General features: G+C 38.9%; 2 protein-coding genes across 2 annotated transcripts; both read left to right on the plus strand.

Annotated features, from left to right (window-relative positions):
* The first annotated feature begins 8,647 nt into the window (after positions 1-8,647).
* Positions 8,648-9,136, plus strand: LOC130949487 (uncharacterized). Its single transcript, XM_057878192.1, has one exon. The coding sequence runs from the start codon at positions 8,648-8,650 to the stop codon at positions 9,134-9,136; it is 489 nt and encodes a 162-aa protein (XP_057734175.1).
* An 817-nt stretch (positions 9,137-9,953) lies between these two features.
* On the plus strand, positions 9,954-10,442 carry LOC130949488 (uncharacterized). Its single transcript, XM_057878193.1, has one exon. The coding sequence runs from the start codon at positions 9,954-9,956 to the stop codon at positions 10,440-10,442; it is 489 nt and encodes a 162-aa protein (XP_057734176.1).
* The last annotated feature ends 3,183 nt before the right edge of the window (positions 10,443-13,625 follow it).

The raw sequence follows: 13,625 nt of genomic DNA on the forward strand, positions 1-13,625 counted from the left end.
AAAAACTATTAAATAACTTATTATCTATATGTTTATATACATATTTCACACATCCTTTTTAATAAAATGATTGGATATCAAAATAATCGAATGTTTTAAAGTAGAATAATAAAATATTTTATATAAAAATAATTAAATATTTTTACGAAAGTATAATGAAACTTTAATGAATACAAATTATCAACAACCGCTATATTTTTAGAATTAATCTCTACATCCAAGTCATTTAACCAACCAAGTCCAATCTAGTAGCATTGACCTAATTCACATTTACGCATCACTATCTCTAACAAACTTTTGACTCAACGTGCGAATATATATAACTCCCATTTTCATGCAAATTTCGTTTCTTTTTTCAAATTTTTTCAGCATTTTCTGTATCTCTACGTTCTGTTCCATCTCTGTTCTCTACATTTCTCTTCCTTCGCTATCTTATCCGTGTTCTCTTTGTTCAAATTCAATACTCTTTTATCTAATTTGAAGATTTGGATCAAAGTTTTTGAAATCAAGTTGTGAAATCAGGTTTGAACATGTATTTCGTTGTCAAAGATAATGAATAATTTAAGTTCAGACTATCAATTGAACCAGAGCAAAGTGAATTATTGTTTTGAATCAAATCAAGTGGCTGAGGTGTAGTTCAATTTTATAGTTAATATAGTTCATTAGTAGTTTATGATTCTGTAGGTGAATAATGTTATTTTTGTTTGTGAAAATTGTTGTTCATGGTTGATGGTTTGAATTGAATATAATGTAGGAGTTTTGAATCTGAATTATTATTGTGATGAATCTGTTCCGTTCCTGTTTCAGTGTATTCCGATTATAAATTGGTATATTTTGGAAATGCTTTCGGTGTATTTTTAAGTTCAAACTTTCAATTGAACCAGGACAAATTGTATTATTGTTTTGAATCGAATCAAATGGTGAGGTGTGGTTTGAATCTAGTTAATGTAGTTAGTTAGTAGTTTATGATTATGTAGTTAAATAATTTTGTTTTTATTTGTGAACGTTGTTGTTCATACTTGATGGTTCACTACAAGAAAAATGCTGAGTACCGTTGGATTTATTGCGAATTTAGCATCGGACATTAGCGGCGGATTTACTGGAAGATTTGGCAATAAATTCGTTGGGTAAAAAAATTACCGTCGAATTCACTACAAGAAAAATGCTGAGTACCGTCAAATTTACCATCAGAAAATATCAGCCGGTATATACCTCGCTAATAAACATTTACCGTTGGATTTATTGCGTCCAACGATAATTACCATCGGATTTTCCGACCGAATATAGTGAAAACAAAAATGGATCATTCATCGACGTTAATGTCAGAATAATCTAATGGTAACATTCGATGCCACTTTATACGATTTTCCGCCATATTACTAGCGGATTTATCCGACGTTGATACCGAGGAAAATGTTATTTAATCTTTTTTTAAAAAATAATGGTACCGTCGGAATATTCCTACGGTAATTTTGATGGTAATGCTTTTTTAAAGTTTAAATTATCTTTTCCCGTTCATTTCTAGTATACCCTGGTAATTAACAATTAAATTAATGCTTCAAACCTAATGTGAAGTACGAAAAATTTAAATTATAAATATGGAATGATGGTAACTAAAATATCTGAAATAATGTTAACTATATTACATTCACAGAACTTTGTTTACATTCACTGAAACATATATTACAAATACACAAAATTTCTTAAAGAAATACATATCACAGAACTATATGTTTACATTAACCCTAATCAAATTCATCATCTTCTTCCTTTGGTTCACCATCCTCATCTTCCGTTGTAGTTTCCTGATTATTATTGAACTCGTCTTTCTCTTCTTCGTCGCCATCAATCCCGTCTTCTTCTTGACTACAGGACTTAAGTTATAAGGTGTCACGACTACGGGTCAACAAGAGTACGCGCTACCGAAATTGGAATTGGGTGCGAACCCGTCAGAACACAAAGCTAGTGTAACGTTCTTAGGCTCGCTAGCAAATGTAGGATATATCCAGTCAAAGCGCTTCCAAGCTAATCCGTGTGATGGATATGTCATGATCCCATCATCTCTCTTGTTGCTACTATACCATGTCATGTGAGGGGCTAAACTCATCAAGGCATACAATCGTTTCAACCTCAGGATTAAGGGTAAATAGTGCATCATTTTACAGAAATTCTCTTTAACCAACGTTTACCAATCTTTTCTCTCTTGACTAGGAACCTTGGTGATCTACAAAATCTGTATTCATTAAAGTCTGCATCCGTCTTATAGTACAACATACAACCATTCAAATAACAATCAATTTTCACTACATGTAGAACCACTTTCGAAACTAGCTTCTTTGCTTCGTAGTAGTTTCGGGGGATGCCAGATGACCCTATAGGTACCAATTCACTGCAAAGAGTGACCCACTTATAAAAAGACTATTGGGTATGATTTGAATCAGACTTAATACTCATTATTCTAATACACACAGATAACTCCAAATGAATAGACCCATCGTATAAAGGTTTCACAGTAGCTTCTAACAGATGATAAAACCTCTTCCCTTCTGGGTTAGGCTCTTCTTCAAGCTCTTCCAATTCATTAACACCTGTTGCATCACATACCATCTCGTTGTATCTCTCTTGGTTAGTCTCCCAAGTCATTTCATCCATGTTTAGGTCTCTCACCATCCGAACCTCGTTGGTTGACAACCGAACCTATTCAAATTAAAGGCAAACCAGTTTATTCCCTGCTCATCTATTTTTCTATGTTTCGTCTATATCCAATACCCATCCTTGAATCCATTACGATAAAGGTGAAGCGTTATGTCTGCAGGTCTTGACCACTTAGTCAGCCGACACTTTTGACACAAACACCTAGAAACCCCTTCGAACATAAATCGTTCCATGCCAAAAACATGAACGAGAAATGCGTCAACCCTCTCAAAAAAAATCATGTTTTACACCCCCCGCCATTATTATTCCTCTCATACATTCATAGAAAATGACTTGGATTCATATCAAAACACACACCATAGAATTCAATGAACAATGGCAGTTATTTAATTTTTAGAAAATTAGCAGTGTCCCTTGTAATTAGAAGTTCTTGCCGCATACAATTATCATTTTCTAACAAACCAAACAGTTTTAAACAATTTGAATGATAATTCAATAGAACTTTTGCTCAATTTAGCGACATCCATGAAATAAATTCAACCGTTTTCATATAGGAAATAACTGCAGGAATAAATCATTAACATACAGGCATTCAATAAAATATGAATCCTAACCGTTCTAAAGTGCAATCTCTTATAACTCCATAATTTTTCAGCAAACAAGAGTTTCGAGAAGGTTCCACTATGCGACCTTCTTCCACTTTTGTTCTAAAACTCTATCCTAGGAAAAGTAAGTCCAACATAAAATTTGAACAATTTATTATTTTCAGAGATAGAAAACTAACCTCGAATATTATTGTACAAACAACAAAAGAAGGAAACTCCAATTGAGCTCAGAGAAAAAAGCTCCGTCCTAATGAAAAAGATTACTTATTAAATTAACAAGATGAAACTAATTCAAAAACTAACTTAAGAGAATAGGTAAAACTTATTACTCTAATTAATTAAAACTAAAGTTTTAATTCAACCAAACTAATAAGAGGCATCACAAATTTAATTTTTACTTACACTAAAGTAACACGAGAACTCCTAATAACGTATTTCTAAGCAAATTTTACCACCAATTTAGCAACAACTCTAACAAAATGTTAAGCTCACAATAAAAACTAATTTAAAAGAATAGGTAAAACTCCTTACTCTAATTAATGAAAACCTAATTCTTAATTTAACCAAACTAAGAAGATTTAACAACAACTCTAATAAAATATTAAACTCACAACATAATATGAAAAACCATAATAACCATACCAACAAATAAATCTGATGATAGTGGTGGTGGCTCATGGTGACAGAAGCAGCGGTAACGACGATGTGAATAGTAATCGCAGCAGAGGATGCAACGGGGACAAGAGCAGCATCAGCAGATTCGATGAGCATGTGCAGCGGCAGTGACAACGTGTGCTCCGAACGCGATGGCAACGTCAGCAGGAAGCTTGTGCGGCGGCTACAGTTATTGTAGCCGTAAAAAAATTGACCAAATGAGGAGAGAGAGAGAAGAGAGAGAATGGGGTCGGACATGTGAGGAAGAAGAGCTTCACATTTGAATTTAGCCCTAATTTTACCGTCAGATTCATTCGATGGTAATCACTTTGCGTGCCTAAAACATCGCGTTTCACTAAACAACGGTAATGTCGGATTACTCCGACCCTAAATAAGATGGTACTGAGCACAGCAAAAATTAATTTTTTTCCTCAAATATTACCGTCGGTGTTACCATTGAAATTTGTGTTCCGATGGTAATATTTTAGGGTTAAGAATTTATTGCCTAATTCAACAGTAAATCCGATGAAAATCTTGCCGCTATCGTCTGACGGTAAATCCGAAAGTACTCCACATTTTTCTTGTAGTGATTTGGCTTTCTGATGGTAAATTTTCTAGTAATAATTGGAGGAAAAAAAAGAAAAATAGGAGCGATCATTACTGTTGGAGTTACTTGCGGATAAATCCGACGACAATCTGAATTAGTGGAACGCTGCATTTTGGTCATTCGCTAAGCGTTATGGTCGGATTTATCCGTTGGTAAATCCGATGGTAATCTTATGCTAAATTCGAATCATGAACCTTCTTGGTGTGGATTTTCGGAATATCTACAACTGAACTGGCAAGTGAACCGGATCGTCCAAGTAATACCTCCTCAGGTGAGTGAAGGTCGATCCCACGAGGATTGTCGGACTAAGCAAGCAATGGTTATCCAGTTGGACTTAGTCAGGCAAATAGAAAGAGAGTTTTTGTTGTTGTAAATGCATCAAAATAATAAACAAGCAAGTAAAGAAGAGTAAGAAATGGTTTAATGGAAAACAATGTTGAGAAATCAGTTAAGGTCTCGGAGATGTTTATCTTTCCGAATTAAAACTTCTTACTAACTATTTTAATAATGAATGATTAATTCTATGGTAAACTGTAAGTGATTAAACCATAATTCCTTAGAGATTTAATCTCCTCTAATCCTCATCAAACGCCACTCCCGTGGTCACTCAATTCAAATTGGAGGGTGAAGTTTAGAAAACTAGTTTATACCACAAAGGCCCTAATCACCCCAATCCCAGCTGAATATATATTTCTTATCCCGATCAGGTTGTGTGATTATCGGTCTAGGAGGAGTGTTTTCAAGCTGTAGTTCAAGGGAGATAACTCTCGTGAGAATCACAAGAACTCATGTAGAAAAGGGTCATACTTTCGTTCTATCAAATTCATAAGATTAAGAACGAAAATAACACATTAGAATTGAATCAAACATATATTAAAATAGAAGAATAATAATCTTAATCCATAGAAATAAAAAGAACTCCTAACCTTAACCAAGAGGTTTAGTTCTTCATAACTTATAGAGAAAACAGGTTTCTGAAAAAGTACCGAATGAAGAAGATCCTAAACCTAAGTGATATTTTCCTTTAGGTTTAGTTCTTCATAACTTATAGAGAAAATGCGTCACTACAATTTTCTCCATTTCGCGCGGTCGCGTAAGCCATGCGTCCGCGTCGGTGTTCGCTGGTCATCTCCTTAGTTTCTTGTGTTCCTTCCATTTTTGCAAGCTTCCTCTCCATTCTCTAAGCCATTCCTGCCCTATGAAGCCTGAAACACTTACCACACGGATCACGGCATCGAATGGTATAAATGAAAATTAAAATACACAATAAAAAGATCTCTAGGAAGCAAGTTTTCAACCATAGAAAAAATTTGGGAAGGAATTGTAATATCATGCTAATCATATGAATAAGTGGGTAAAGACTTGATAAAACCACTCAATTAAACACAATATAAATCATAAAATAATGGTCTATCAGAAGACCATTCCTAAAGATCTCAAAGTTCAAGTTGGATGCATTCTCAGGAACCTATTCTTTTGAGATAGACGGCCGAGCAGTGAGCTTCAATCTGAATGAGGCTATGAAGCATCATCCAGAAGACCATTCCATCTTCCAATGCGACATAATTGATGAGACAGTGGTTGCAATTCACCAGGAAGCAGTAGAAGAGATGCACATGGAGCAAGGTCCACGTGTGGAGAACCCCTCTGAACACAATGAGGACATTATGCCATCATCACTGGCTCCAGACGATCCAGTGCCCAGTCAGGAGCAGAAATTGAAGTTAAAATTCCTTTCACCCCACCTCAAGTATGCTTACCTTGAGGACAATCAGAAGCTCCCAGTTATCATTGCAAGGAAACTCACAGCCCAGCAGGAGGAGCAGTTGCTTAGTGTGCTACGAAGACACAAGAAAGCAATTGGGTGGAGCTTGGCGGATATAGTAGGCATCAGCCCTCAAGTTTGTGAGCACAGAATATTTTTAGAAGAGGGAGCAAGGCCTGTTTGCCAACCTCAAAGAAGACTAAATCCCACCATCTTGGAGGTTATCAAGAAGGAAGTGACCAGACTATTGGAAGCAGATATCATCTACCCCATCTCAGATAGCGAATGGGTCAGCCTAGTGCAAGTGGTGCCCAAGAAGTCTGGAGTCATAACAGTAAAGAATGAGCATGGAGAGCTCATAGCAACTAGAGTACAGAATTTTTGGAGGGTGTGCATTGACTACAGGCGCCTCAACCAGGCCACTCGTAAGGATCACTATCCCCTGCCATTCATGATCAAATGCTGGATCGCCTGTCAGGTAAATCACATTACTGCTTTTTAGATGGTTACACAGGCTATTTTTAGATTCATATAGCTCCTGAGGATCAGGAAAAGACTACCTTTACATGTCCCTTCGGAACTTATGCTTACAAGAGAATGCCTTTTGGCTTATGCAATGCACTAGCTACTTTCCAAAGGTGCATGATCAGTCTTTTCTCTGATCTGATTGAGAATTAAATGGAAGTTTTTATGGATGATTTTAGCATATACGGTGATTCCTTAAGCCTTTGCTTGGATAGTCTATCTAGAGTATTAGACAGGTGTGTTAGATCAAACCATGTTTTGAATTTTGAAAAGTGTCATTTTATGGTCAAACAAGGTATTGTTCTAGGACATGTTGTCTCTAATACTGGTATTTCTGTGGATCCAGCAAAGGTAAATGTCATTTTTAGTCTGCCTTACCCCTCCTCCATGAGGAAAGTCCGTTCGTTCCTTGGTCATGCAGGTTTTTACGGGAGATTTATCAAGGACTTCAGTAAGGTAGAGTTACCTTTATCTAGACTGCTGCAGAAGGATGTTGAATTTGGGCTGAGTGAGGACTGTATGGAAGCATTTGATAAGCTGAAGATCACCTTGACTCAAGCTCCAATTGTGCGAGGACCAGACTGGAGTCAGCCTTTTGAGATTATGTGTGACGCCTCCAACCATGCTGTACGAGCGGCGCTGGCCCAGCGCACAGGTAAGGACCCTTTCGTAATTGCATATGCTTCGAAGACCTTAGACGCTGCTCAGTCTAATTACACTACCACTGAAAAAGAGCTTTTAGCTATTGTTTTTGCTCTGGATAAATTCTGAGCCTATTTACTTGGCACTAAAGTGGTAGTGTACTAAGACCATGCAGCTCTCAAATATTTGTTGGCTAAAAAAGAGTCCAAACCAAGGCTGATATGTTGGATACTGCTGCTGCAAGAATTTGATTTAGAAATTAAGGATAGGAGTGGTTCTCAGAATTTAGTGGCAGACCACTTGAGTCTCCTTGAGCACAATAAGGATGAATCCACTCTTATCAATGATGCTTTTCCCTTTGATAGCTTGCATGTAGTATCTGAAGTAGTTCCTTAGTATGCACCTATAGCTAATTATCTAGTTAGCCATACCTTCCCTCCCAACTTTACTAAGCATCAGAGGGACAAGCTGAAAAGCAAGTCCAAATATTATATTTGGGATGATCCATATTTATGGAGGTATGGTGCTGACCAGATAATTAGAAGATGTGTGCCTCAATCAGAATTCCAGTCCATTTTAGAGGCCTGCCACTCCTCTGAAAGTGGTGGACATTTTGGCCATCAAAGAAAAGCTAGAAAAATTTTAGACTGTGGATTCTAGTGGCCTACTCTTTTTAAAGATGCTGCTGCCTTCTGTAAATCTTGTTCCCCATGCCAGAGGTTTGGTAATATATCCAAGAGAAATGAGATGCCCCAACAACTTATGTTGTTCTGTGATTCCAACAACTTCATGGGTCCATTTCCCAACTTTAGCGGTTTTTTATATATATTGTTAGCTGTAGATTATGTTTCCAAATAGGTGGAAGCAATTTCCACCCATATTGATGATGCTAACACTGTTGTCTCCTTTATTCAAAACCATATTATCTGTCGTTTTGTATCACTACGAGCAATCGTGAGTGATCAAGGCACCCATTTTTGTAACAGGAGACTAACCACTCTACTGAAGAAGCATGGCATTATTCACAAGGTATAAACTACTTACCACCCACAGACTGACAGACAAGCAGAGGTGTCTAACAGAGAGATAAAGCGTATCCTGGAAAAGATAGTCACGCCTCAAAGGAAGGACTGGAGCACCAGGCTACAAGATGCACTTTGGGCATACCGGACAGCGTACAAGACACCTATAGGGATGTGCCCCTTCCGCTTAGTTTATGGAAAGGCTTGTCACCTCCCAGTCGAGATAGAGCACAAGGCATTCTGGGCGGTAAGAGAAATCAACATGGGATTTGAGAGGGCCGGAGCTGAAAGGAAGATGCAACTACAAGAATTAGAGAACCTTCGCCTAGAAGCGTATGATAACTCCAGGCTATACAAAGAAAAGATGAAGGCTGTGCATGACAAGCACATTGAATGGAGAGAGTTCAGACCTGGGGAATTAGTTCTCCTCTACAACTCCAGACTAAGGCTTATGCTAGGCAAGCTGAGATCAAGATGGAAAGGTCCCTATAGAGTAGAGAAGGCAGAGCCATACGGAGTCTTTCACCTAAGTCATCCTTCGAGTTCTAAATTCATAAAGGTAAATGGACATCGCCTTAAGCTATATCATAGTGAGCAGATGAAGAAAAGTAAGGAGCTGGAGATCTTCCTCTTGGAGGATCCACCCACAGCAGAAGACTGAGCTAGTAGACCGTCCAACTTAAGGACATTAAAGAAAAGTGCTGGGTGGGAGTCAACCCACCATGTTATGATCATTCGCTTCTCTCTTTTTAGTTTTATTTAATGACTCTTCTCATTATTCTGTGTATAGTCTGCATTTACATCTGCATATTTGTATTAAAAAAATGAGGAGATCGACGCGCCAGCGCCTAGTGCGCGTCTGCGTCCCTTGTGAAAGTGAATTGGGTGAATTTGAACAGAGAGTCACGTGAAAGTTGGGCTGGAAATGTGCCTTGGGCACCTTCTATCCCACGCGCACGCGTACTGTACGTGTGTTCACCTTTGCCCCTCCTGGCGTTCCACGCGAGTCCACACAGTGTGCATCCGCGTCGATGTCAAAATCGACGTAAAGCTTGTTTGGCCTGAAAGTCGTGCTGGTCTGAGGCGGGTACTGTACTAGAAGCACAAACTGACCCGTGCGTACGTGCACCTGGCGCATACGCGTCCCTTCCCCTCTGTGCAATGCGTGCAAGTGCACGCAGTGCGCGTCCGCGTCGGTTGCGCCGCATTACTCACTCTTTCACCGCCCAATTTTCATTCTTTCTCCCTCCCTAGTTCTAATTCTATCTTCCCAATCCTAATTTCTTTCTTCCCCCTTTCTTCTTCTTCTCTATCTATCTTCTCTACCTATCTTCTTGGTGCACGAAATTGTGATCTCTACTTTTCACAACTCAAACAATCCCCTGGAAAAGATAGTCACGCCTCAAAGGAAGGACTGGAGCACCAGGCTACAAGATGCACTTTGGGCATATCGGACAGCGTACAAGACACCTATAGGGATGTGCCCCTTCCGCTTAGTTTATGGAAAGGCTTGTCACCTCCCAGTCGAGATAGAGCACAAGGCATTCTGGGCGGTAAGAGAAATCAACATGGGATTTGAGAGGGCCGGAGCTGAAAGGAAGATGCAACTACAAGAATTAGAGAACCTTCGCCTAGAAGCGTATGATAACTCCAGGCTATACAAAGAAAAGATGAAGGCTGTGCATAACAAGCACATTAAATGGAGAGAGTTCAGACCTGGGGAATTAGTTCTCCTCTACAACTCCAGACTAAGGCTTATGCCAGGCAAGCTGAGATCAAGATGGAAAGGTCCCTATAGAGTAGAGAAGGCAGAGCCATACGGAGTCTTTCACCTAAGTCATCCTTCGAGTTCTAAATTCATAAAGGTAAATGGACATCGCCTTAAGCTATATCATAGTGAGCAGATGAAGAAAAGTAAGGAGCTGGAGATCTTCCTCTTGGAGGATCCACCCACAGCAGAAGACTGAGCTAGTAGACCGTCCAACTTAAGGACATTAAAGAAAAGTGCTGGGTGGGAGTCAACCCACCATGTTATGATCATTCGCTTCTCTCTTTTTAGTTTTATTTAATGACTCTTCTCATTATTCGGTGTATAGTCTGCATTTACATCTGCATATTTGTATTAAAAAATGAGGAGATCGACGCGCCAGCGCCTAGTGCGCGTCTGCGTCCCTTGTGAAAGTGAAATGGGTGAATTTGAACAGAGAGTGGTGCACGAAATTGTGATCAATACTTTTCAAAACATAAACAATCCCTAGTAATGGCTCCAAAGACTTGGTGCTCACTACCATGGCATAAACACAACTTCGCACAACTAACCAGCAAGTGCACTGGGTCGTCCAAGTAATAAACCTTACGCGAGTAAGGGTCGATCCCACGGAGATTGGTGGTATGAAGCAAGCTATGGTCATCTTGTAAATCTCAGTCAGGCAGACTCAAATGTATAATGGTGATGAACGAAAATACATAAAAGATAAAGATAGAGATACTTATGTATATCATTGGTGAGAGCTTCAGACAAGCGTATGAAGATGCCTTCCCTTCCGTCTCTCTACTTTCCTACTGCCTTCATCCAATCCTTCTTACTCCTTTCCATGGCAAGCTCGTGTAGGGTTTCACCGTTGTCAATGGCTACCTCCCATCCTCGCAGTGAAAGCTAATGCTAACGTACTCTGTCACAGTACGGCCAATCACCGGTTTGGTTCCCGCTCCTACTGGAATAGAATCCCTCTTTTGCGTCTGTCACTAACGCCCAGCAGGTTAAAGTTTGAAGCACGTCACAGTCATTCAATCATTGAATCCTACTCAGAATACCACAGACAAGGTTTAGACCTTCCGGATTCTCTTGAATGCCGCCATCAAGTCCTGCCTATACCACGAAGATTCCGATTAAAGAATCCAAGAGATATTCACTAGGCCTCAGATGCTTGTAGAACAAGAATGGTTGTCAGTCACCTTGATCATAGGTGAGAAAGGTGATGAGTGTCACGGATCATCACATTCATCAAGTTGAAGAACAAGTGATATCTTGGACAAAGAACAAGTGGAATTGAATAGAAGAACAATAGTAATTGCATTAATACTCGAGGTACAGCAGAGCTCCACACCTTAATCTATGGTGTGTAGAAACTCCACCGTTGAAAATACATAAGCATAAGGTCTAGGCATGGCCGAATGGCCAGCCTCCCAATGATCTAAGATAGCATAAAACTCAAAGATAGCTACCAAGATGTCAAATACAATAGTACAAGGTCCTACTTATAGAAAACTAGTAGCCTAAGGTGTACAGAAATGAGTAAATGACATAAAAATCCACTTCCGGGCCCACTTGGTGTGTGCTTGGGCTAAGCAATAAAGGAATTTCGTGTAGAGACGTTTTCTTGAGTTAAACGCCAGCTTTCATGCCAGTTTGGGCGTTTAACTCCAAATTAGGTGCCAGTTCCGGCGTTTAACGCTGGAATTTCTGTAGGTGACTTTGAACGCCGGTTTGGGCCATCACATCTTGGGCAAAGTATGGACTATCATATATTGCTGGAAAGCCCAGGATGTCTACTTTCCAACGCCGTTGAGAGCACGCCAATTGGGCTTCTGTAGCTCCAGAAAATCCACTTCGAGTGCAGGGAGGTCAGAATCCAACAGCATCTGCAGTCCTTTTCAGTCTCTGAATCAGATTTTTGCTCAGGTCCCTCAATTTCAGCCAGAAAATACCTGAAATCACAGAAAAACACACAAACTCATAGTAAAGTCCAGAAAAGTGAATTTTAACTAAAAACTAATAAAAATATAGTAAAAACTAAACTAAAACTACCAAAATCATACTAAAAACAATGCCAAAAAGCGTATAAATTATCCGCTCATCACAACACCAAACTTAAATTGTTGCTTGTCCCCAAGGAACTGAAAATCAAATAAGATAAAAAGAAGAGAATATACTATAGACTCCAAATTATCAATGAAACATAGCTCCAAATTAGATGAGCGGGACTAGTAGCTTTTTGCCTCCAAACAGTTTTGGCATCTCACTTTATCCTCTGAGGTTCAGAATGATTGGCTTCTTTAGGAACTCAGAATCCAGATAGTGTTATTGATTCTCTTAGTTAAGTATGATGATTCTTGAACACAGCTACTTATTGAGTCTTGGCCGTGGCCCAAAGCACTCTGTCTTCCAGTATTACCACCGGATACATACATGCCACAGACACATAATTGGGTGAACCTTTTCAGATTGTGACTCAGCTTTGCTAGAGTCCCCAATTAGAGGTGTCCAGGGTTCTTAAGCACACTCTTATTGCCTTGGATCACAACTTTATTTCTTTCTTTTTCTTTCTTTTTCTCTTTCTTTTTCGTTTTTTTTTTCACTTGCTTTTCTCTTTTTTTTTTTGTATTTACTGCTTTTTCTTGCTTCAAGAATCATTTTTATGATTTTTCAGATCCTCAGTAACATGTCTCCTTTTTCATCATTCTTTCAAGAGCCAACAATTTTAACATTCATGAACAACAAATTCAAAAGACATATGCACTGTTCAAGCATACATTCAGAAAACAAAAAGTATTGTCACCACATCAAACTAATTAAGCTAGTTTTAAAGATGAATTTGAAATCCTGTACTTCTTGTTCTTTTGTGATAAAAATAGTTTTCTTTTAAGAAAGGTGATGGATTCATAGGACATTCATAACTTTAAGGCATAGACACTAAGACACTAATGATCATAAGACACAAACATAGATAAACATAAGCACTAAAATTCGAAAAACAGAAGAATAAAGAACAAGGAAATCAAGGAACGGGTCCACCTTAGTGATGGCGGCTCTTCCTTCCTCTTGAAGGTCCTATGGAGTGCTTGAGCTCCTCAATGTCTCTTCCTTGCCTTTGTTGCTCCTCTCTCATGATTCTTTGATCTTCTCTTATTTCATGGAGGAGAATGGAGTGTTCTTGGTGCTCCACCCTTAGTTGTCCCATGTTGGAACTCAATTCTCCTAGGGAGGTGTTTAGTTGCTCCCAATAGTCTTGTGGAGGAAAGTGCATCCCTTGAGGTATTTCAGGGATCTCATGATGAGAGGGGTCTCTTGTGTGCTCCATCCTTTTCTTGGTAATGGGCTTATCCTCATCAATGGTGATGTCCCCCTCTATGTCAACTCCAACTGAATA

This window comes from Arachis stenosperma, chromosome 9 (assembly GCF_014773155.1).
Source record: "Arachis stenosperma cultivar V10309 chromosome 9, arast.V10309.gnm1.PFL2, whole genome shotgun sequence".
Classification (NCBI taxonomy): domain Eukaryota; kingdom Viridiplantae; phylum Streptophyta; class Magnoliopsida; order Fabales; family Fabaceae; genus Arachis; species Arachis stenosperma.

Coding starts and splice junctions, on each gene's coding strand:
- LOC130949487 (XM_057878192.1), top strand. CDS start 8,648: ATGTGCCCCTTCCGCTTAGTTTATGGAAAGGCTTGTCACCTCCCAGTC.
- LOC130949488 (XM_057878193.1), top strand. CDS start 9,954: ATGTGCCCCTTCCGCTTAGTTTATGGAAAGGCTTGTCACCTCCCAGTC.